The sequence below is a fragment of the Halichoerus grypus genome, chromosome 5 (genome assembly GCF_964656455.1).
Source record: "Halichoerus grypus chromosome 5, mHalGry1.hap1.1, whole genome shotgun sequence".
Lineage (NCBI taxonomy): Eukaryota > Metazoa > Chordata > Mammalia > Carnivora > Phocidae > Halichoerus > Halichoerus grypus.
The window spans coordinates 135,201,018-135,226,501 of NC_135716.1; the positions used below are offsets into that span (position 1 = coordinate 135,201,018).

The window sequence follows — 25,484 nt, forward strand, 5'->3', positions numbered from 1 at the left end:
ACAAATGTGTACATATTTCAGAGAACATATGGGGAAAGAAAATACTGACATGCTTTTAAAAAGCAAGAAACAGTAACTAGAAATCAACTGCACACACCCTTTATTTTTTATATAAGATGTTTATAATGTCATTGATATCTTGGAGTTTTTTTGCTCTGTTGTTTTCATTTTTTTAACAGAGCCTACATTAAACTGAAACAAAACAAACATGATCTGCTTCAACTTTCAGCTGTAACAGAGTGGAATGTAGCAGGCCAACAGTTCTGCTGAGGGCAATCGGAAAGCCAGGTAAAATCCAAAAACACCTGTGTTTGAAGCAACAGGAAAGCTACTGATCAGTCAAGATTTGAGGATCCAGATCTTGGGGAGATATGAGGCTCACAGAGGTAAGCCCAGCCTTCTGAAAGCCCATTTTTCTCAGTAGGGTATTTGCCAGTTCTTGACATGGGGCAAGAAGTTGAGCAGTCAGGCAGAGGGCAGCTACTAAGAGGCAGAGAAGCCTGCAGAACTTTAGAACTTCTGGGGCTACAGTGACAAAAATGAAGTTCAGGTCTGAAAAGTCATGTCCCCGAGAGGCTCAAAGAAGTGAACCTAACATGTACTTTCTCCTTGAAGTATGGTTAACTGAGCTGCACAGGGTAAGAGGCTCAGAAGCCAAGGAGATGAAAGGCAGAACGAGCATTTTTTCAGAGTATTCAGTGGACTCACAGTATTAGGAAGACAAAAATTGGAGTTTAGGACCTGCTGAGGGAAACATCTAAGGCTCTCAATCAGTACTCCTGGGGGCCTAGGATTGAAACCCAGAAATAGACAAATCTTAAAAGTCTGCAAAACACACTTAATTAGACTGAGAGCCTGATTAGATTGAGGTGATCTTTCTACTGTGGGCAAAAATAGGGTAAATACTCTCATAAAGGAGATGACATCATCCACAGCATCTTCATACACAATACTGGACATTTAATTAAAAAAACAAAACAAAACAAAACAAAAAAACGCCAGGCATATGAAGAGAACCAAGAAGAAAAACAGAAAATATAAACAGATTCACAAACAACCCACACATAGGAGTTAATAAGTATAGTTTTTTTAAATGACTATGATTGGGACACCTGGGTGGCTCAGTCAGTTAAGCATCTGCCTTCAGCTCAGGTCATGATCCCAGGGTCCTGGGATCGAGTCCCACATCGGGCTCCTTGTTCGGCAAGGAGTCTGCTTCTCCCTCTGCCTCTGCTGCTCCCCCTGCTTTTGCGCTCTCTCTCTCTCTGAAAAATAAATAAAATCAAAAAAATAAAATGACTGTGATTAATATATTTGAAGAAATAGGTAAAATGGAAAACCTATTTTTTTAAAGATTTATTTATTTGAGAAAGAGAGAGAGAGCAGGGGGGAGGGGCAGAGGGAGAGGAAGAAAGAGTCCCAAGCAGACTCCATGCTAAAGCATGGAGCCGAACACAGGGCTTGATCCCATGACCCTGAGATCACAACCTGAGCCAAAACCAAGAGTTGGTCACTCAACTGACTAAGCCACCCAGGCACCCCTGGGTTTGGGTTTTTTTTTTTCTTCTTTTTTTTTTGGAGAATGTATTATTTAAAATAATCTAATAAAAATTTGAAAGCTGAAAAATAGAAAATGATATTAAGTTAACAGATTGTGTAATAATAAAGTAGACACAGCAAAGAGCTAGTGAGCTCTAAGACAGCAAAATATAATCAAAATGGGGAAGAGAAATGAAGACTAAGAATACAGATAATAAAATCAGACATGTATGGAACAGAGTAAAAAGTTCTAACATAAAAGTAATTAGAATCCCAAAAAGAGAGGAGAAAACAAAGCAAAAACAATATTTGAAAAGATAATGGCAGAGAATTATGAGAATTACAAAAAACATTAAGCTACACAGATTTAAGAAGATCTGAAAGCCCCAAGCAGGATAAACACAAGGAAAATCACACCTAGAAAAACTGCTGAAAACCAAATATATAAAGTCTTTTTTTTTAAGATTTTATTTATTTGTTTGAGAGAGAGTGAGCCAGTGAGCATGAGGGCGGGTAGGCAGACTCCCCACTGAGCAGGGAACCCGACATGGGGCTTGATCCCAGCACCCTGGGATCATAACCCGAGTGGATGGCAGATGCTTAACTGACTGAGCCACCCAGGTGCCCCAAGAAAAGTCTTTAAAAATTGCCAAAGAAAAAAGATGCAACATCAAACAGCAACAATAAAACTAACAGCCAACTTTCCAAGAAAGGAACAAAGCCAGCAACAATGGAATGGCATCCTTAAAGTGTTGGGGGTGAAGGGGGGGGATCTTCCTCCCCAGAATTCTATAAATCCAATGAAATTACCTTCAAAAACAAAGGCAAAACTAATCATTTCCAGACTGAAAGCTAAGAATATTATTTTATACCAGATATGCATTACAAGAAATACTAAAAGAAGTTCTTTTATTGTTGTTGTTTTGTTTTGTTTTGTTTTTTATGCAGAAGGAAAAGATCCCAGAGGGAACAGATGGAAGTAATGAAAAGTCATGGCTAGGGTAAATATGTGAGTAAATCTAAGCAGAGATTGATTGTAAAACCAATAATATCAGTGTCTCATGGGGAATTAAATATATAAATAAAATGAATTATAATAATGACAAAAGAGGCAGAAGGGGAAGAGGAATTGTGAAGGGAAGGCAGGGAAAATAGAATTAAAGTATCCTCAGAGCCTAACTTCATCTGGAATGTGATTAAGTAAAAATAGCATTGGATCAATCACATACACACAAAAAGTAAAATGGAAACAAATGTGTAACATGCTAGTAGAGAGGAAAAAGGGAAAATTAAAAGTAATGCTTGATTAATAAAAAAAAAAGCAAAGAAGAAGAAAAATGGTACATAAAACAGGTGGAACACAAACAGGAAACAAATAGTAACATGGTAGCTGTAGACCTTAATATATCAATAATTACATTAAATGCTTTAAATACTTGAACTAAAGACTAAACTGTCAGACTGGATTTTTTTAAATTCTTGTATATGCTACTTACAGAGGATACAGATTAAATATAAAAGCAAAATTAAATTGAAGTATAAAGATGAAAAAAGATATACCATGTATGTATTAGCCCAAAGAAAGCTGGTATGGCTCCATTAATATTAGAAAGGTAGACTTCAAGATAGGAAGCATTACTAGATATGAGAGACATTTCACAATAAAGATATAACAATTCTAAGTGTATATGGTATGCACCTAAAATCATAGCCTCAAAGTTAAAGAAAGCAAAAGTTAGCAAATATAAAAAGAGAAACAGGCAAATCCAAAGTCATAATGGGAAAGTAAGGATATATAAGATCTGTGCTACAAGATTTTAAAAAGTGATATAATCGACATATATAGAACATGGAACCAAATAACTTCAGTATGCACATTCTTTTAAAGTAGACATGTAAGGGGCAGGTACCCAGCTGGCTCAGTCGGTAGACCATGCAACTCTTGATCTCAGGGTTGTGAGTTCAAGCCCCACACTGGGTGTGGAGCCTACTTAAATAAATAAATAAAAATAAAGGCCAAATCAGCCTCAAAAAAAAAAAAAGACATGTAACATACATATATAAAAATTGACAATATGCAGGGCCCAAAGCAATTGCAACAAATTTCAAAGAACTAAAATCATCCAAAGTATGTTCTCTGACCACAGGAAAAGTAAGCTAGAAACAAACAGCAAGGGAAAAAAAGCCAAAAACCTAGAAACTCCCCAACTGCTTAGTAATGAAGAAGTACACTTCTAGGTGGGTGGGGGGATGGGTGAAATAGGTGATGGGGATTAAGGAGTGTACTTGTGATGAGCACCAGGTATGGAATTGCTGAAGCACTATATTACACCCCTGAAACTAATATAACACTGTATGTTAACTGGAATTTAAAAAAAACACAATTTTTTAAAAAAGAAGTACATTTCTACATGACGCTGTGAGTCCAAAAAAAAAAAATCACAATGGAAATTATAAAATATTTTGAACTAAATGACAACAAAAATATGACATAATAAAACTAACAGGATGCAGCTAAAGCTATGCTTAGAGGAAAACTGATACCCTTAAATGAAAATATTTTTTGGAAGAACACTGATAATCAGAGATATAAACTTATATGTTAAGAAACTAGAAAAAATTTCAGAAAATTGGAATCAAGTGTTAAAGTAAATAATAATGATAAAAGAACTCATGAGATCGAAAACAAATTTATAATATAAAAAACAACCAAATCAAAAATACTAGCTCTTTGCAAAGATTAATAAAATTCATAAAACTTTGGCAATATGCATCAAAAAAATGAGAGGGGCACCTGGGTGGCTCAGTCTTCAAGCGTCTGCCTTTGGCTCAGGTCATGATCCCAGGGTCCTAGGATCGAGCCCCACATCAGGCTCCCTGTTTGGCAGGAAGCCTGCTTCTCCCTCTCCCACTTCCCCTGTTTGTGTTCCCTCTCGCTGTCTCTGTCAAAAAATAAAATCTTAAAAAAAATGAAAAAAAAATCTTTGAGGCTCAGTCTTTAAGCGTCTGCCTTCGGCTCAGGTCATGATCCCAGGGTCCTGGGATCGAGCCCCACATCAGGCTCCCTGCTCAGCAAGAAGCCTGCTTCTCCCTCTCCCACTCCCCCTGTTTATGTTCCCTCTCTCGCTGTGTCTCTCTCTGTCAAATAAATAAATAAAATCTTTAAAAAAAAAGAGAGAGAATTACCAGTATAAAAAACAGAGAGAAATATCAATATTAACAATAAAAATAGAGACAAGACCATACAACCTACAAATATTAAGATCTTAAAAGGATAAAAAGAAAACCTTTTACTAATAAATTTGAAAATTCAGATAAAATGGATAAATTCCTAGAAAAACACAACTTAACTAACACAAAAAGAAATAGAAAATCTGAGTAAATCTATACCTATTAAAATAAATGAATCCACCTTTTAAAATCTTCCTACAACAAAACTTCCAGGCCCAAATGGTTTCACCAGTAAATTCTTCCAGACATTTAAAGAACAATTCCAATCTTACAAAACCATTCCAAAGAACAGAATAAAGAGGAGAAATATCTCCTAACTTGTTTTATAAGGCCAGCAAAACCTTGATTACCAAACCTGGCAAGGGGACCACAACAATAGAAAATTATAGGTTAATCCTCTCGTGAACAAAAATATTCCTCGACAAAATATTAGCAAGTCAAATCTAGCAACATATACAAAGAATAACATATCACAACTAAGTTGAGCAAAGTTAACACTCAAAAAAAATCAATGTAATTCATATTGACAAAATAAAATAGTACAATCATGATATCATGATACTTTTGATAAAATTCATGATAAAAACTTAGCACACTAAGAAGATAACTTTCTTAATCTGATTTTTAAAAGCACCTATATAAATCCTACATCAATATTGTACTTAATGGTCAAAGGTTGATAGCTTTTCCTCCGAGATGAGGAACAAAATAAGGATACTCACCATCACGACTTCTAGTCAACATTGTGAGAGAGATCTTAGCTAGTGCAATAATGCAAGGGATAAAAAGTCTAAGGATTGGAAAGGAAGAAATAAAGCTGTCATTATTCACAGAAATCTAACCACCTATAAAAATCTAAAACTATTAAAATTAATAAGTGAATTAGGCAAGGGCCCTGAAATAAGGTCAACAAATAAAAATCAGTTATATTTCTATATTCTAACAACAAGCAATTAGAGAGTGAAATTTTAAAATTCCAGTTACAGTAGCATAAATAAAAATCAATTAACAGTGACATTTTTTAGAAGATTTGTAGCACCTATATCCCAGTATTTCTGCCTCAAAGAGGGCAGTTTATGCTCAGTTTAATTTCATTGTTTTAGATTGTTCTAATTTTTTAAATGAACCTGAAATATAGAATTGTGTATATAATCTCCAAAAGTTGTAATGTTGGCTCAAATTCCTTAAAATCATTAAGGAGGTCATTTTGTATACTCTGAGTAACACAAATATATATAAATATAAAAATATTTTGTATTTCCCTGTTTAGTATCTCAAAATGAAACTGAAAGGTAAAATAGCCTACTTCACAAAAAATTAAACAAAAATATATACACTATACCAACTATAATGTAAGTAAAAAAAAGTTATAATAAAAATATGGATTTCAATATGCAAATGCTCAAGCAATACTATATTAGAGAACACAGTAAAGTAGTCAGGTACATGTACCTCTATATAGATTGAATGAGACAGGTGTGTTTTATTGGTTTCTCAAATACAAGCAGTGTTGCTTTGGGTAAGTGGTTTTTCTGAACAAAATTAAGTATGATCTCTCCTCAATTTACACAGCATTTTCAATCCTGGAAATTTCACTGCATATATATATATTTCAGCGTAAAACCAATGTATGTTCTAGGCTTGGAAAACTATAGAGGGTTTTCACTTACCTCCTCAGCAAAACATTTGAAAGTTGCACCGGACACGAGATAATTTGTCACTGAATGTAACAGTCCAGAACATTGTAGGACATCTACAGCATTTCTGGTTTTTGCCCAGTGAATGCTTCTAGAGCCCCTAACATATTTCCAATGTGCCCCCCCCCCCCCGGAAGCAGTACGTTGCCCATTTGAGAACCACTGGAATAGGCCAGGCTGAAAACCCAGTTTTATCCCATGCTAGCCCTGAAAACTAAGAAATCAGTCAGCTATTTACAGATCACCCCAGCCAACATATCATTTCTCCAACCTACCCAGTCACAAGCAGCAAATGACAAAAATCCTTGAAAGAATTTGAGTTTTCTCTAAAAGTATCAACACAGTCATAGTGGTTAAGAAAAATCACAATATTTTCTAATTTCCTTCCACTTACTGTATTTGGATTATAGATTGGGGGATGTACACCACAGTCTTTTTAATATTTAGCACCTAAAAGCCTGGATCTGTCCATATTCAAACTCCCAATCAGATTTTGTAATGATTTTCAGTGAAAAATCAAATTCTTTCAAGAACTGCTGGCATGGACAATGCTCCACACCTAGTTTTACCATGTTAAAACATTATCCATAACTCCCATGTGTTCAAAAAAATACCATGCTTATTTTTCTGAGATAAAATATAGAAAAATAACAAAGTTTAAAAGAGAACTTTTTGCCCTACACTCTTGCAGAAAAAAATTTTCCAACCAAATTTTCAAATTCTCCACTCCTATTCTTTCAGATCCCTGCTTTTAAAACATTGTTGCACAAAATACTCAGAAACTTTCTAAATAAAAGGAAAATTTCAAGCTGAGTTGGAACGCCTATTTTCCAAATAAACATAATCCAGAAAATTAGTCAAAAGTCATCATTTCTATGGTTCTCATTTCCCTTTTTATAATAATCTATTATTCTTAATAATAGATGATGTTGAAAATTTTATTAATAACTATGCAATTTCACCATGCTACTTATTCTCAAGCCCTTGCCTACCAGGTAAATGGTTTGGGAGGTAAAATGACCTGGGTTTGAATCCTGACTCTGCTACTTACTAGCCATGTGTACCTATACAAAATTCTTAATCCATTTCTTTACATGCACAATACCCCCTACCCTACAGTGTTGTGACAACATGCAAAGCACCTCACAGAGCTTTTCACATACTAGTTGTTCATTAAATAGGAGTTATGGTTGTTATTATTATAATTAGCTGTCATGTTTGCCAATATCTACTTATTAATGCATTCAACGATTTTCTTCTTAGTTGTCTCATACGTATTTTTTTTTCTGGCTTGCAAAGCATTTTGAGATATGCAGGGTAAATGTTATACAATAGCTTTTGTATTTAAAAGCCTCACTGAGGGGCGCCTGGGTGGCTCAGTCAGTTAAGCGACTGCCTTGGGCTCAGGTCATAATCTCAGGGTCCTGGGATGGAGCCCCCAAGTAGAGCCCCACAGGGGGCTTCCTGCTCAGCAGGGAGTCTGCTTCTCCCTCTCCCTTTGCCCCTCCCCCTGCTCGTGCTCTCTCTCTCTCTCAAAAAAATAAAAATTATTTTATACTGAACTGTCTTTAGTACAAGAGGTACCAAAAGGAAGAAAAAGAAAGGCATTTGTTAAACCACAACTCAACATTTACTGAACATTAGTCATGTGATGGTAGCTTATAAAAATTCACTTTCTGCCTACCAATATCCTGATGATTTATTTGCCCCTGTCAACCTCCTCAGATTTTATCTGATTCTCATTTTCAGTCTCTGCAAGGAGAGTTGACTTCCGAACAATTCACAACATTTTAAGTTTTTCTGTGATAGTTTTCAGCATAAAGAATCAAATTTTTAGATATTTATGTTTCATATTCAGGTCACCAACTGGTACTTTGGAACCTACAAATAGCTCTCATGGTCTGGTTACCATGGTCACACCTTTTCCTCACCAATGGGCACAGGCACCCCCCCCCCCACACACACACACCCCACCTCACATTGTATACTCAGCTGCCCTCTGTCAACACATACACATCTCCTGGCCCTGAAAAGATTCTTTGATCCCTAAAAATCGGCTTGGGAGGGCCTTGGGAGACCTTAGAAAACAATCATTCAGAACGTGTTGGGGATCTTAGACCTTTTTGAAAATCTGAGAAAAACTATTGATGTTCTCTTCATACATAAGCAAAATGGACATGCATATAAAACTGCACTTCACAGACTCCTTGAAAACCAAATTAGTAAACTGTAATGTATTTCAGTGTTTCTCAAACTCCTGACTGGGATTCACAGTAAGAAACAGATCTGACATCAAGACAGCCTATACCTACATGCATAAACAAGCATAAGTACCCAAAACAGAAGTTTCAGTAAACAATGTTTACCCTTACCATGTGTAATGGTGTCTGACATTTTCTATTCTATGTCATCTTTCTAAAATGTTGCTCAAGACTCACTACATTACTGTCTTACTACCCACAACCCAAAGGGCAGTGATCCAGTCTAACATTTCTCCATTTTAAGTAAACTAAGATCCAAAGGAATAAAAGGTCTTGTCCTTAGTCACTAATAAATTAGGTGAAACAAGCCAGAACCTAACTATCTTGATTCCCAACCAAAGGCTCTTTCCAAAACAAAGTGAAACAAAAATTCTAAATACCAACTCCCCTCAAAAAGCAGCTAGGGATTTGAAGCTTAAAACACGCTGACACACTGAGAAACTGAGTGTTAAAATTCCAAACAGTAGTGAATATTAGCCTCATCCTGAGCCTCCGGTTGAGGCAGTCTTAACTTTTTCTAGAACATGAGCATGGCCTAGCATGACATGGCATATAAGCAATTTTTTTTTTCTTTCCAAAAATCCTTTCTCTGGCCACTGAAAACAACACAGGGAAAACCAACACTACTGAGTTCTTTAAATACTTTGGATTACATAGGCACAGGTTTTATTTGTTCACCAGAGGCTGGCTTAGCAGTGGAGAGGCCCTGTTTCCACTTGCCAGGCCCATGCATACATAGTTCTTTCCCCCCACCTAAGGCTGCTTAATTAATATTTAAACATCAAAACCACACAGATCAATACGTGGATGTGAATGATCCAGAGCCTATTAGATGTTAATACTACCAACACCAACTACCCCTGCCCCTTTTAAAGCCTCACTTACAGAAAGCGGCATTGCTTGGGAGACTTCATTACAGTTTAGTAGATTAAAATACCAGTCTCCTCACTGGCATCAGGCTGTTTGTGGCTTTGGGGTTTTGTTTTTTGTGTTTTGTTTTTTTGGTTTGGTTTGGTTTTTTGTCGGGGGGGTGGGGGGGCGGTTGGTCAGGGGAGGGTGGCTTTTCTTTTTTAATGTGGAATAAACATCACGGACCATCACAAGGTGAGACTCTTACAACAAGCCAGAGAGTGGCTGGGTACTGGTCTGGGGAAGGCCAAGCCTGGGGGCCCTGGCGTAAAGGGAGGAGGTAAAGGCTTGGGGCCTGTGTCGTCTCCCTGGTCACCCAAACAACTTAACTCGGTGTGGGAGAGGCTCGGTGGGCGCAAGTAACCTGCCCGGGGTTGCTGCGTGCCAGCCTCCACCCGCGCACCCCAACCCCGGTGTCCAAGGGCAAAGTGCTGGGGCCTCCTTAACGCAGAGCTCACAGCAAGGAGAGGGTGGGGTGCAAATTGCTGCGCAGCGGCTCGGGTGCGAGAACAGCGAAAGCCCTAGGGGAAAAGGGGGGCGGGCAAACCCTAAAATTAGCGCCTGGGAAGCAGGGGCTGGGCACGGTGGCGCGGAGATGGCGTCTTCTGCTGCGGCGGCTGCCCTGGAGCTTTCCTGGGGGGCGGGGGGCTTCCCCGGGAGTCTGGCCCCTCTGCGCCTTCCACTGCCACTAGGACCAGGACCAGGAGCCGACGCAGCAGGAAGGGCTCCTTCCGGTAACAGGGTCGGGGAACACGTGTAGCCTCCGGAGACCTGGAGGTCTATCGCTCCTCCCCCAACTGCGGCAGAAAATTTAAGGAGCCTCGGAATTTAAAACACCAGAATCCTTCAGAATCCCTGTTGTTGAACTAAAAATTTGGTTGGCTCATTTTAGTGAGCCCTGTCCTTTCCTGAGTTTTCATTTAAATCCATTTTTCTCTTCCCCCTTGCCTCAAACGGAATTCGGAATTCGAGTAATGGGGTGGGGGGGTGGTGATAATGTACCAGGGATCTAGGGTCTGGAGGCTGGAGGGGTGGGAGTAGTTTGCATGCGAACATCTCTGCAAGATAAACAGTTCTGAAGGTCAGTGATGGCTCTCCATTGGGTCCTCCTGAACGGGTGAACATTCATTAAGGAATTCTCCGTCAACATTTTTCTTGTGAACCCAAACTGTAAAAGTCCTAAGTATTTCAGATATTCCAATTGCAATAATGCATCAAAAACCTACATATTAATTAACTATTGTGAACTCTCCTAAAATAAAATTATCAAAATCCTGGGAGCTCTTATAAGAATATCTGTGAAATGGAAATGTGTGTTATTCAGCCAAGATTAAATGAAGAATGCAAAAATATTGTTCTATTTGGTAGCACGGATATGGAAAATTAAATGACACAATCTTTGGAAACCAGAAGCCAGTCATTAAAAAAAAAAAAGAGTCATGTTTATTATGTAACTAGAATTTTAAATATATATATACACAGTAATCTAAAGTCAGCCATTAATACAAACTAAGCATATCTGTGGAGTGACATTTCATCCCTAGCATCTTTTAGCCTCCCCTCTGCAGCTGGCCCCTTACCTTTATTTTCAGAATCTTTCATTCTCTCTTTCCTCCCTGTGCTGCAAATGAGCAGGAAAGTCCGGCTGATTCTGCAAACCTGACTTTTGATTTGTCATTCACAGAGAGTCAGCGGTCTCAGGGGCGAAGTCCCTCAACGGAGGAGCACCCGAGCTCTGATAATTGCATGCAAGTCAGTGTGCAGGGTGATAATTTTGCTTATGCTGGAGCAGAAAGGATGGGGATGAAGGCCGACGTAAACACAAATTCCAAAACATGGCATGGAACTGGATCTGGAGTCTAGGCTTGCCTTTCCTTCTCTTAGATTAGGGAACCAACTGTTTAGTGCCTCCTCAGCTCTGTAGAGATTAGGTTCAGGTTGAAAGGGGAATGTCTGGGCCATGTGACAAGCTTATTCTCAAACGGAGACCTTAATTTTGGAGGGAATTAAGAGACCCATGCTTTGTGTTCTTTTTCATATTCATTCATTCAACAAATAATTTCTTTTACCTCTCTGTGGCCCAGGCTCCATGCTAAGTAGTGGGGATACAACAGTGAAGAGGACCAGTCCCACTCCTCAAGCTGCTCCCAGGCTGTTACAGTACAGAGGCATACGGTGACCCGTGTCTGCTGCATGGACATGGATTACTGAACCCATTTCATCCAGGCATAAGTTGATTCTCAAGGCTGAGCCAGAAGTGGGCATGAGGAAGCCAGACCATGAGAGCCCTCTCTTAGAGGGCAAGGAAAATTCAAGCAAATCTTTCAATCATCCAATTCTGGCTTACTTTCAATCATTACATAGCTCAGATTCATTCCTTCATCCCTTCATTGAACAAATGTTTATTTGTACCAGGTAGAATTCCATCTGTTAGGGATTCAAGAGTGCAGAAAACAGACCAAATCCTGCTCTTGTGGCTATTACATTTCGGTGAGTGTATCCAGACAGATAATAAACAAACAAACGTAAACATACAGTAAATGGCAATAAATGCCATGAGGAAAAATGAAGCGTGGTAACGACGTAACAGACATGCCATCTTAGCGTGGCCAGAGGAAGTGACCTTTAATTTATTTTATGAAAAATGGGTCAGAGGCATCATAGTCCCTTCCAAATATCTTCACTCAGATGTTGTTCTTTAAGTGCTGACTCCTCACAACCTCCTCTGCTCTAGGTGATAAGGGGTGTTTATTCCCCATTATACATGGGTAAACTGATATCCAAAAAGATTAACTGACCCAATCAAGGACCTCACTAAGTTGTAAGAAGAGCAACAACAAGAAATACACCTACCTGTTGCTCTCATCCCCAGAAATTGCGGGGTTAAATGCAATACTGACATGGAAAATCTGCTGGAGTAGGAGTTGAGATAAGAGGGTTGAAGACCTATCTCTACCACTATTAACTGAGTGGTGCAGGGTAGGTGACAACCTCTCTGGCACCAGTTTCCTCATCCATAAAGTGGGGCTAATCATATCTGCCCTGTGTATGTGCCCGGCCTTTCAGAAGATCAAAAGGGAGAATAGATGTGGTACTTTGCAAACTAAGCCCTATATAAATGCAAGGTATAATTATCAGCATACATGGGCACATTGAAGAGAACTAATTGCTAGTGTTCACCTGGTCATTACTGTAGCCCAAGAGTCAAATACAGCTGTAGAGGGAAAGCTTGCCACAGCCACTAGGGGTCCTGGAGTTGATTTCTAGCTGCCACAATTGAAAGACTCCCTGAAAGTTTTGGGAAATGTTAAGTATTGCTTTTTGTTCCCATCTTTCCTTGGCAGGGGGGTAATACCTTTATGCTTTTCTTTGATAACTTAAGACCGGTGAGGAAAATCTGCCTTCATTGGAACTCCTTGCTGGCCACCAAATGAGCCATGTTGGTGCATAGACCACATCAAAGAAACAGGCATCTCCATCTCCAAGGACCAAGTCCAGGACGGTCAAAATGTGCCCAGTTAGGAGCACTTTGGGGGCAGAGAGGGGAGAGAAGTAGGTGGTAAGAAGCCACCGTTTGTGCACTCTTTCACTCAACAAATATTCATTGTGCCAGGCACTGCTCTGAACACTGGGAATGACACAGTGCTGAAGAAAGCATTCTGTCCTCAAGAAGCCTGTGGCTTCAGGGCAAGAGGTTCCTACGAGGTATGCTGATTTACTGATTAGGTAGAGGAATGCCAAGGCCTGGGTTTGAATAGTAGGGCAGGGTCCATAAAGCAGGATAGGTGGTTTGAACATGGGCTCTGCTATGTCCTGGCCCCTAAAGTAAGCTGGGACCCTCTCCTACACCTCTCTATGTCTGTATTTCCTGCTCTGTAAGATGAAGACAATAATGGAACCTACCTCCTAGGGTTGGGTGAGGCTCAAACGAGTTAATACATGTAAAGTACATGGCACAAAGCCTGACACATAAAGTGAGGCTTCCATAAATGCTGTAAGACTAATATTACTACCTTGTGACCTGGGTCAAGTTTACCCCTCTGCACCTTCTACAGAAAATAGTAACTAGCTGGTAGGGCTGCTGTGAGAGTTACACATCCGAAAGAACATACGGGCCTTGGCATAAAGGAGTAGCTCCCCCTTGCCAGCCTCGCTCCAGGAGGTGAGCTTTAATCAAGGAGGCTTCCCAGGAAAAAAAGACTAAGTCTGGGAGGAGTGAGGAAGTAGGAAATGGGCTGCCATTTATATTAAAAAGGAAGCCAGCTGTTTTCGAGAGTGTGGTCATTTCTAGGGGAACCTACATTTTACCCAACATTGTACTTTGAAAAGTTTCACACATATGGAAAGTTGGAAGTGTTGCATGGCGATCATCTTTGACTACATTTTGCTATTTGCTTTATCACATATGTGTTCATCTCTATCCATCCTTAATTGACTGGTTGTTGTTTTTTTTTAATTAAGTGGAAAGAGGTTTGAAGTCCTCTTCAAATAAAAAGAGCCTTTACTTTCCCTCCTGCTACAATATTTACAAAAGCCTTAGATCTCTGGTTCTGGGGCTATTCCAAGCAGGGTCAGGTGAATTCTCAGAAGTCTTGTCTTGCCCCACAGTAAACCTCAAGGCCCCATCCAGTCGAGGGACCAGGGCTCAAGCCTTGGAGCTTTCCAAAATAAAGCAGTGTCTCTGACAAACCCCACACTTCAAAGAAACTGGTATCAAGGACCTCTGTAAACACCCATTAAGGGAAATGATGCCCTATGTCAATAGCTGGGTTTAGCGAAAGCTCAAACAGGCTCCGCTGGCCACCAAGTCCTTTCACAGCTCTGCACAGTCCTTGTCTTGTTTGATGCCACTTCTGAGTCACTAGACCAGTGAGTCATGCCCAGTAAGGGAGGCCATCTTGAAAGCAAAACCAAATAGAATTTTCAAGAACAATGAGTGAAACCCTGAATTGAAAAAGAATAAGGCTTTTTATTGTCCTTGTAAAACAAAAATGAAAGAAAAAATGCTGTTGTTAATATTGTGGGTTCAACTTCCCAGCTGTAAATTTTACACTGAAGAAAAACTGAGCAAAAAAGAGCTTTTACATTCTTTTGGAAATTTGAGAGCAAAAGAGGCTTGAAGGCTATGTCCCAAATTAGGCAGACCTAATGACCTTTCAGTGACTAGCCCTGACCCTCTTCTAGCTGAGTCATTCATTCCCAAAACATGCTGAGGTGGTGACAGCAGGGTGGCTTCACTTCGTCTTCCTCCAGCCCACCAAGCCTCTGGATGGTTTGCTCAGAGCATCTGAGTGGCCATAACCGAGATGAATAGAGAAAAATTGCTGCCTGGGGGTGAAGGAAGGTTAGTAAGGAGGGTCACCACACAGGAGGGCAGCATGACTATAAGAAAAGCTGCAGAGGCTCCCATGAAGCCACACTACAAGGCAAAGGGAAGGGAACTGATATATGGAGTATCTACTCTGTACCAGGCACTCTTCTTATCATCATCTTCAGACATTTATTGAGAACTTACTTGCTAAGCATTGTGTTGAAAGCAAAGGCTTTCACAGCACCCTGCCTGGGTTTGAATCCCAGTTTACCAGTTGTGTAACTTTGGAAATGTTACTTAACCTCTCTGTGCTTCAATTTTCTCATTGGTAAAACAGATGGCAAAACAAGGTTATTGTCAGAATGAAATGAAATAAAAATATGCACAGGTCTGGCCAGTGGCTGGTACAGAGTAAACAGTGCATACACGATAACTCTTGCCATTCCACCTTTTTTAGATGAGAAAAATGAGGCAGAAAGGAGGAGAAGTGACTTGCCAAAGGATACACAGCTAAAAAGTAGCATAGCTAGGATACTTTGTTCTCAAAACAACATTGTGAGGGAGGTGATACCATCTTCCTTTTACAGAAGAGGGACCTAGTAACTTGCTCATGCCATAAGCTGGCAAATGAGAGAGTTAACATTTTAGAACACACATTTGCTGACTTTAAAGCCTTCGCACATCCAGCTAGGCCAGTGGTTCTCAAACGTTAGCATACATCAGAATTACAGCAAGGCTTGTTAAGACAGATTGCTGGACCCTATCTCCAGAGTTTCTGATTTGGTAGCTGTGAGGTGGGGGCCAACACTGCATTTCTAACAAGTTCCAGGAGAGGTTGATACTGCTAGTCTAGAGACCACACCTGGAGAACTACTGTTGGACAATTATGCACCTGTATGCAGAAGAGATGGTAGGGAATAGGGCCTAAAGATCGTAGGTCAATGAGTTTTTCCCACTCTGACATAGGGTTGGTTACTTCGCAAAGCCTAGCAAATATCCTTGTATTTACAGAGGTCTTTCATATTTATGATCTCATTTGATCTTTCCAATATCCCTCGGTAGTAATCATTATTTCCATTCAATGTGATTTGTTTTTAGGGGTATATGGTTAGAAATGGCAGTGAAGGATTAAACCGCAGATCACCTGTCCTCCTCTCCAAGTAACTTGTCCTGGAAAGCACCATCTGCTGATGGAGACTGGCTCAAGTTCCAGTCTCTGTCTTTCCAGGGAATATTGCAGCTCAGGAAAGGGTTCTTTGCCCCAGCAGGATTTCGGGCAGGTAATTTCTGGTGGGAGAAACTCGGGGCCAGTTTTCTACCACTGTTTCAAGACCTACTTCTTACAAAATACTTCCATCAACTGTTCACTCCCTTCTCTATAACCTAAAAGCTTTGATATTTGTCTAAAATACAGTTCTCTAGAAAGGTTGGAAGCATTTGGGGTGTTAATTTCCATTGGGCACAGCTTGTTCATATTCCCATTTGGAATAGCTTGCATGCTTAGGTATATTTTTTAAAATTGTTCGGACATATAAGCCAACAAATTATTAGTATCCAGAGTACTTAAAGAACTGTAAATGGATAAGAAAAAGACAAAGCATCAAGTTAAAACAAAAAATGGGGAAGACATGAAGAGGCCTTATTCACACATGGCCAATAGTCATGTGAAAAGATCTTCACTTCATTATTTGTTAAGGAAATTCAATATAAAACAACCATGCAGTACCATTTCACACCCATGAAATTGGCAAGCATTAAAAAGTCTGACAGTACTCAATATTGGCAAGGATGTAAGGAATCCATAATCGCACACACTCCTGGTAGGAACTAGATTAGCACAAATGAATGGAGGTCAGCTATTTTTCCAAATTAAAAAAGCATATACCTTTTAACCCAGTAATTGTCCTTCTAAGTATTTATCCTACTTACAGTCACAAGTGATCATATAGTAAATTTCAGATGCATTTTCTTTGGCTATATATATATATATAATATATAAATATATATATATATATATATATATTATATATATATATATATATAGGCTCTTGTCTAGATAGATAGATAGATAGGATCTCCTAAAGGATCTTTTCATTACAAACATATTTATTGAATGTCTGCTATATTCAGGACAGGGTTTTAGGCTGAAAAGATGCCAAGAGTCCCCAAAAGCTAAACTACTTCTCACTTGCAGCCTCCTGGTGGAAAAAAAAAAAAGGTGGGAACAAAAAGGATGGTGTGAAAGACCTTCTGGTTAGTACAGAAGGAACAGCTGCCCCTAAGGAGCTTCCCAACCATGTTTTATTCCCATAGGTTACTGAGCTTTCCAGCCCTGTGACTAACCATTGTTGGGATGTGATCATATGGTACACTATCTGGACTAATATTAATAAAAATAATAACTACCACCTTGTACACTACTGTGTACCAGGCACTTTATATACATTAACTCATTTAATCATCACAGTAACATTGTGACATAGGAATTATCATCTCTATTTTATATATGACATATAACTGAGTTTTAGAAAGATTTAGCACCTTGCCCAAGATCACAGCTTATTACTGTGCCACTTACTAATGACAGATTCAAATCAGAGTCTGGCACCAAAGCACATGATTCTAGATGCCCAGATTGGTGTCTATCACTTATGAGATGATGTCCCATCATTATGAGAAATTCAGGCCACCTTTAAAAAAAAATGGAGATATGGATTTCTTTCATTTCATCATGTTTATTAATTTTACTTCTCTCCATGAGTATAGATTTTGGAACATGTTTATTTTGTGCAGGGAGATGTGGCAGAAAGAATGCTATATGGGCAATCAGGCCTGAGTCTGCCACTCCATCAGTTATAATGACCTCCTGCAAGTCACTCTGTCTCTTGCTTCACCTTCCTCATCTATAAAATGGGAGAAATAAACACCATCTGCCCTCCCTCCTTCAAGGGTGCTGTTAAGATTGAAACAAGATCTTGTAGTTGACCTATTCTATAAACTGTAATGTACCATATAACATAAGACATTATAATGGCCTTACCCCAGGTTGTATGGGAGTAGGGGAAGTAGAGAAATAGTGATCAATCACGATTCTACTTAAGAAAAAAGAGGTGTGGGGATGCCTGGGTGGCTCAGTCAGTTAAGCATCTGCCTTTGACTCAGATCATGATCCCAGAGTCCTGGGATCAAGCCCCACATCCGGCTCCTTGCTCAGCAGAGAGCCTTCTTCTCCCTCTGCCTGCCGTTCCCACTGCTTGTGCAGTCTCTCTCTCTCTAACAAATAAATAAATAAAATCTTAAAAAAAAGGAAGAAAGAAAGAAAGAAAAAAGAGATGTGGTATGGCAGTGGGTTCCAAGAAGCCATGGGTGACCTCTAGGACAGAAACAGAGAAGAGAGGAGAGACAACTATATGCACAGTATAGACCTGGCTTTAAAAACTATTGAACCAGGAGACTTACTCTAACCCATTTTACTATGGTAGAAATATCTAGTTAGTCCTCTTTTGTAAACATTCACGCAACACCAGGAATTACATTCTGCATGTAATTATCACTCAAGGAATACTTGTTGCAGTGACCCTTCTATTCAACTCCTCAGGCAAGCTAAAGTAAAAGGGTGGTTAGCCTTCAGACCTACTAAGGTTCAGCAACAGTTCAACAGCAGCGGGGAAGGAATTTAATTATATATTGACTAAAAGTAATAACACATTCTTTGAAAGCCAGTGAGATGACAATACCAAGCCTTAGTCTAACTATCAACAATAGAAAAGCTTGTTTCTAACTCAATAAATAAATATTTAAAAGATAATTCTTGCATTGGGTCAAATTTAGTTTTAGAATGTTTACTCTGCGCCAGCACTTTACAATTATTAACTCATTTAACTCATCAATTCATTTAATCTTCAAAACAATCCTGTGGTGGAGGTGGAGGACGGGGGGTGAGGACTGTATCGATGACAGGGCCCTGGTGCAGTGTAGCTTCTGCCCTGGATCAGGTCGGCCATTTTAGAAATCAAGGCATGTCAGCCTCTCAGAAAAAGAATCCTCAGATGACAGAAACAGATGGAAAGGACAAGACAGGACACACACACACACTAGCCAACAGGTATCTAGAAAGTACCCAGCCTGGACATAGCCTGGTAGGGGATGCAAAGATGAACCCGCCCACGTGGAATCTATAATACCAGATGAACAGTGACAGATACGCTACTCAAAAAGAGGTTACAGGTGGCAGAGACCCCAGGAAAGGCTTCCCAGAGGAAATGGCATTTGTGCATCCCTGATGGATGGGTAGGCTGAGAGACAAGGGCATGGCCACTGCAAATACACACAAGGCAGTGAGCTAGCAGATCATGTCATGCCCTTGCTGAGAACACTTCAGTAGCTTTCCAGCTCACATTAGAAATAAAATCCAAACTCCTCCTCGTCATGTCCTACCTAGACCTGGATCCAGGCCCTGCCTCCCTCACTTTCCCCTTGCTAAGCTCAGGCACACGGGGAACCTTTTCCACTTGTTATTGTCTCTGGCAGGAATGCTCTCCCCAGGCTCCATGCTGGAGTAACTCCTACTCAGTCTTCTAGTCTTGGTTTAAATCACATTGCCTCAGAGAGGTCTTCCCTGTCCATCTGCTGTGCAAGCCAGGGCGCCTCTGCCTTTTTTCCTCTCCCAGGACACTATGTGATTCCTTCCCAGCACACATAGCAATCTGTAATGGGGATGTTTACCTATCTTATTTGTGTAATGTCTGTTTCCCCCTCTAGAAGTGCCATGAGCTGGGCCTTGCCTACCTTGTTCACTCCAGGCCCTGGCACACGGGAAGAGCTCAATACAAATTGTGGAAGGAATGAATGGAGTGAATCAGTGATTAAATAAATGTGAGTTAAGGCCATGGTGGGAACAGGGTGTACTGTGTTTGGTAAGTAGTTTACTGTGACTAGAGCTTAGGAGATAACAGGGAATCACTGCAGACAGGTTGGAAAGGGGGTGGGTCCAGAAGGGGAAGACCCTGAAGGTAGCCTTGGGTCCAGATTGATTCGCCCCAATGACTACTGCATTGCAGGCAACCGGCCAGGTGTTGGGCGGGACGCAAACCTGAGTAGACTGGGTCCCGGAGGCAGCCTGAATTCCTTCTGTCCAGAGTCAAAAGCACAGACGGGCTTTTGCAGGAAATAAGCTGCAACCACCTGGCCCAACGAGAGATGCTTAAGGGGCGAAGGGGTGGAAGGAGAAAGGAGACAGTGCCGAGACCGGCCCCCGCACTTCGGTGAGCAGCCCCGCGAGAGCTTGGGGGATTGGGCTTGTCACAGGGGCCGAGCGTCAGGGTGGAGGGTCGCCCGGGCCAGGCCGGACATCCAGGCCGCGCGGCCCCCGCCCTCAGGTCCCCGGGGCCGAGAGGTGGGCCTGAGAGGCCGCCCCCGGCTGCGGGAGCCACCGCGGCCCCCCGCCCCTGCAGTCCAGTCCTAGCCGGCCGCGCGCGGTAACAGGTCCCCCCGCCGCGGCCACACTCACCCTGCGCCGCCTTGGGAGCCGAGCGCGTCCTCCACAGCCGCCGGGTCGCCTTCCACGGCCGCAGAGAAGAAAACAGCCTCCGGCTCTTCTTGCCGCCCTTCTCAGTTGCTCCCATCTGTGCGCCCGCGCCCCTCCCCCGCCGCCGCCGCCGCCGCCGCCCGAGGGTGGCTTCGCGCTTCCCCGGCCGCCGCGCGTCTGCAGGTGCCGCGCGGTCGCCGGGGTGGACGCGGCCGCCGGGGGAGGAGCTTGCGGCCGGGGGGGGGGGGCTGGCTGCTCGCGCCCAGCCCGCGGGGTGCGGCCGGCCGAGGCGTGGACACTGCCGCGAGGCGCCCCCTCACGAAGCCCCGGAGCGCCAGGCAGCTGTGTAGGTGAACGCTTTAGTCCCCCGTCCTTCGATCAGAAGACGGCGATGGAGTGCCAGGTACTGCTAGGCATCATTAATTAACACCGGAATCCCCGGGGAAGTGCACTGATTTTTATCCCCAAATTCCAAATGGTAAAATTGAAGCTCCGAGAGGTGAAGTCATCTGCCCATAGCTGCTAAATGGTGACAGTTCCCAAGTTCTGGGCTCTAACCATATTTTTTCATACCTCGCTATTGTCTCAGAATGATCCCACATTATATATTTTTTTTAAATTGTTAAGTCTGACAGATACTCCTACTCGCCTCATACAACAACTTATGAATCACTAATGATTTTTTGAGAACCCAGTCTAGGTCCAGGCACTTTTACATACATGCCATTAAACCTCACAGCACCCCGTGGGGTGGGAGGCATTTTCCCATCTTCCCGTTGAGGAACCCGAAATGACAGAGCTGAGGCTGCCCCTGCCCCCACCACTTTGTCTCTGTCGTGATTTAGCTTGTAATTTGGAGTGTCTGAGAGGAAGATCCAAACCAAGATCCCTTAACACTTGCTGGCTGCAGTAAGTGTAGCCAATATTTATGGGGTGCTTTTTATGTGTCAGATTTTACATACATTACCTTATTTAACCCTCCCAATGATACTCACGGGAGAGAAATTATTAATCCACACTTAACAGGTGAAAAAAAAAAAAAACAGCATCAGAGAGGGCAAGTTACACATATAAAACCTTAATAAGGTTTATATGTTCGGTGGGATCATGAAATTGCCATTTTTTAAGGCCCAAACAAATATCATACAATTGCTTCACCTGGTGATCAAAATTAAAATGGAGGCAGATGAAATGTGAATGCCTCCAGATGTGTTACACTAGAGAAAAACACATCAGCTTTGTAATATTTTGGCCACAAATGCACAACCTGAATCTAATCATAGGGAAATCTAAGATAAACCCGAAATGAGGACTGCACTTTAAAAGTGGGGGTGGGGATGGTTCAGTATTCTTCGAAAGTGTCAATGTAATAAAAGATGAAGAAAGGCTGTGGAGATGTTCTAGATTAAAGAAGGCTAAAGAGGGGCACCTGGGTGGCTCAGTCAGGCTTAGGTCATGATTCCAGGGTCCCGGGATCGAGCCCCCCCTCCCCATCTTCGGGCTCCCTCTCCCTCTGCTTGCTGCTCCCCCCTGCTTGTGCGCTCTCTCTCTGTCAATTAAAAAAAAAAAAAATCTAAAGGAGGCTAAATAGACATGGCAACTAAATCTATAAATCTAATACCAGACCCTAGACTGGACCCAGTGTTGGAGGCTTTTTTAAAACTCTAAAGGACATTACTGGGCCAACTTTCAAAAAAAATTGAAATATGAATAGTAGATTAGGTAAAAGTGTTCACCAATGATAAATTTATTGGAGTTGATAAGTATATTGTGGTTATGTAAGAAAATATCCGTATTTTTAAGAAATACACATTAAGGTATTTAGGAATAAAGGGCCATGATGAATTCAACTTAGCTTTAAATGATTTAGAAAAAAAAAGTATCAAATATATGTTTGGGGGGGCAAGTGATAAAGCAAATGCAGCAAAATGTAAATAATTGGTGAATCTGGATAAAGAGTACATGGGTATGTTTCATACTATTGTTATTTTTGCAACTTTTCTGTAAGTTTGAAATTTATTCCCAAGTAAAATGGTAAAAAACACAAGTTCTAAGTTCCATAGAAAAAGAAAATAAAGTGGCAAGAATCATTCTACCTGATATCACTCTATAGTTATCAAAACAATGTGGTGTTGACAGAGGGATAGACATATAGGTAAATGAAACAGAATAAAGAACCCAGAAATAGACCCAAATAAATGTGCCCAAGTGATTTTTGACAATGGTGTGAAAGCAATCCAATGGAGGAAAGATAGCTCTTTCAACAAGTGATGCTAGAACAATTGGACACCCATTGGCCAAAAAAATGAACCTCAACCTAAACCTCACACTTTATACAAAAATCAATTCAAATAGATTACAGACTTAAATATAAAATGTAAAATTATAAAAGTCATAAAAAAATAGGATAAAGTCCTCTAGGATCTACAGCTATGCAAAGAATTCTTAGACATGTTGCTAAAAGCATGATCCATAAGAGGAAAAATTGATAAATTACCTTATCAAAATTAAGTACTTTTGGTCTGTGAAAGAACCTGTTAAGAGGATGAAAAGACAGGCTACAGACTGTGCAAAACTACTTGCAAACCACACATCCAACAAAGGACTAGTATTTATAATAAATAAAGAATTCTCAAAACTCAACATTTAAAAAATCCAATTAGAAAATGTACAAATGACATGAACAGATATTTCACTAAAGGAGATATACAGATGGCAAATAAGCACATGAAAAGATATGCAGCATCATTAACCATTAAGAAAATACAAATTAGGGCGCCTGGGTGGCTCAGTTGGTTAAGCGACTGCCTTCGGCTCAGGTCATGATCCTGGAGTCCCAGGATCGAGTCCCACATCGGGCTCCCTGCTCAGCAGGGAGTCTGCTTCTCCCTCTGACCCTCCCCCCCCTCACGTGCTCTCTCTCTCTCAAATAAATAAATAAAATCTTAAAAAAAAAAAAAGAAAATTCAAAAAAAAAAAAAAAGAAAATACAAATTAAAACCACAATGAGATATCCCTACGCACCTTATCAGGAGGCTAAAATGAAATATAGTGGCAACACCAGATGTTGGCAAGGATGTAGAGGGAGAAACTAGATCAGTCATACATTGCTAGTAGAAATGTAAAATGGTACAGATACTCTAGAAAACAGTTTATCAGTTTCTTATAAAACTAAACAAACAACTACTATAAGACCAGCAATTGCACTCTTGGGTACATATCCCAGAAATAAGGAAAACTTATGTTCACACAAAACCCTATACACGAATGTTCATAACAGTTCTATTCCTAATAGCCAAAAAGGGAAACAACCCAGATGTCCTTTAATGGGCAAATGATTAAACAAGTTGTGGTACCTCCACACCACAAAATAATACTGAGCAATAAAAAGTAACAAACTACTGATATCGGCACCAAACTATATAAATATCCAGGGAATTATGTTGACTAAAAAAAGCCATCCCAAAATGTTTCATATTGTATGATTCTATTTATAGAACTTTCTTGAAATGGCAAAATTATAGAAATAGAGAACAGGTTGCCAGGAAGGAGGGGGAAGTTGTTCCTATAAAAGAGCAACACAAGGAATCCTGTGGTGATGGAACTGTTCTGTACCTTGACTGCATTGATGTCAACATACTGGTTTTGATATTAGACTATAGTTTCGCACAATGTTCCCATTATGTAAAAATGGGTAAAAGTGATTGTGGGATCTGTTTTATTTTTTACAACTGCATGTGAATCTATAATCATTTTTTAAATAAGAAGTTTAATTTTTTTAAAAAGTTACATATCTACAATTTAGTATAATTCGTCCCAATATCTAAAACAAAGTTGGGCCAGGATTCAACATAGATCTGTGCCTTCATGGCTACACTCAACCGTGTCATGACTCCCGGCTCACTGTAGGAAGCCAAGGAACATCTGGTAGGTGTTGGGGAGGACTTCAAAAGGTGACAGGAGCACAGAGACCCAGGTCAGTGAGTGAAGGCTAAATTAACGGTCCTGTTTGGTATGAGCCCTTAGTGGTCTAGAGAAATGACACTCTAAAAGTAACCACAGGACAGCCCTATTTTATTCTTTCTCTAATCCAGAAGAATTGGAAGATTTGAAATAAGGAAGGAAAGTGGAAGTGACCGGGAAGAGAGTAGAAATTCAGAGTATCCTTGCGTTCTCTATCAGCAATAAGCTGACTTTTCTTCTCTACCAACCTTTATTCTCCATGGCATCCAGACTAAAGTCTGAAGAAATAGGCCCTAGAACAAGTGATCTAATTAACAATGCTGCTCAGAAATAGTGGCCACGTGCCACCAACTAATACCCTAGACTAAGGTTGCCCTCTGCTCCTGGGGGCTTCCTATCTCGCCTTGGGGTTAGGACATCTGGAATCTAGTCCTGGTTACCCAAATGGTCTATAAAATATTGGTTATGTCCCTTGTCCTCCTAGCTTAGCATTTTCATCACCACCACCACCCTCATTCCCTTTAGTATAGGAGATTTAACCAGAGGATCTAAAAGTTTCCTTCTGGGATCTGCCACCATCCTTCCCTGTATGTCCTGACTCTCACTAACTGGTTTTGGAATTTTGCTAAGTGATAGCAGCCCCAGTGGGCCTGGCTTAGAGACTCATCTTTTTCTTCCATTGCCCTTGCATGTCTAGTGGACTGAAGCAGCAACTTGGAGGGACCCACCCACTTGCTCACTGCTTGGATTTCACTGGCCAGGGCAGGATGAGAGAGACATTCTTTGGCTTGCCCTTTTAGTCCAAACATCATGTGCTTTCATGGCACTCCTCCAGCTCAGAGCTGAAACCAGTCCAAAAGCCTCTGGCTCCCACAGTCACAGCTTGCTCCAGGCAGATCCAGTGGGGAGCCTTCCCCACAGTCCCTGGGGTCCATGGGAAAAGAATGTAGCCTGAAAGAAGATCTTCTGAGTAGAAACCCCAAGTGCCCTAAGGCACATTCATGAGCACTAGCAACATGGAATTTCTTTTCAAATGTCAAAAATGC

At 40.9% G+C, this 25,484-nt stretch overlaps 1 protein-coding gene and 1 long non-coding RNA gene across 6 annotated transcripts in view; one reads left to right on the top strand and one right to left on the bottom strand.

The window, feature by feature from the left end:
• The window catches only part of DNAJC6 (DnaJ heat shock protein family (Hsp40) member C6), a 143,644-nt gene extending 123,033 nt beyond the window's left edge, over nucleotides 1–20,611 (bottom strand). Inside the window, exons 1-2 of one of the 5 annotated variants that reach the window (XM_078073007.1) lie at nucleotides 11,218–11,431; nucleotides 5,493–5,560 (exon numbers count right to left, since the gene is read on the bottom strand). In XM_078073007.1, coding sequence (XP_077929133.1) covers nucleotides 5,493–5,514 — 22 coding nt within the window. In that variant the 5' untranslated portion in view covers nucleotides 5,515–5,560; nucleotides 11,218–11,431. Of the gene's footprint in view, nucleotides 1–5,492; nucleotides 5,561–11,217; nucleotides 11,434–20,457 lie in introns of those variants that run through there. The other 4 variants (XM_078073005.1, XM_078073003.1, XM_078073004.1 and 1 more) reach the window with 4 other exon arrangements.
• The window catches only part of LOC144381919 (uncharacterized), a 436,617-nt gene that overhangs the window by 4,650 nt on the left and 406,483 nt on the right, over nucleotides 1–25,484 (top strand). The window lies entirely within an intron of this gene.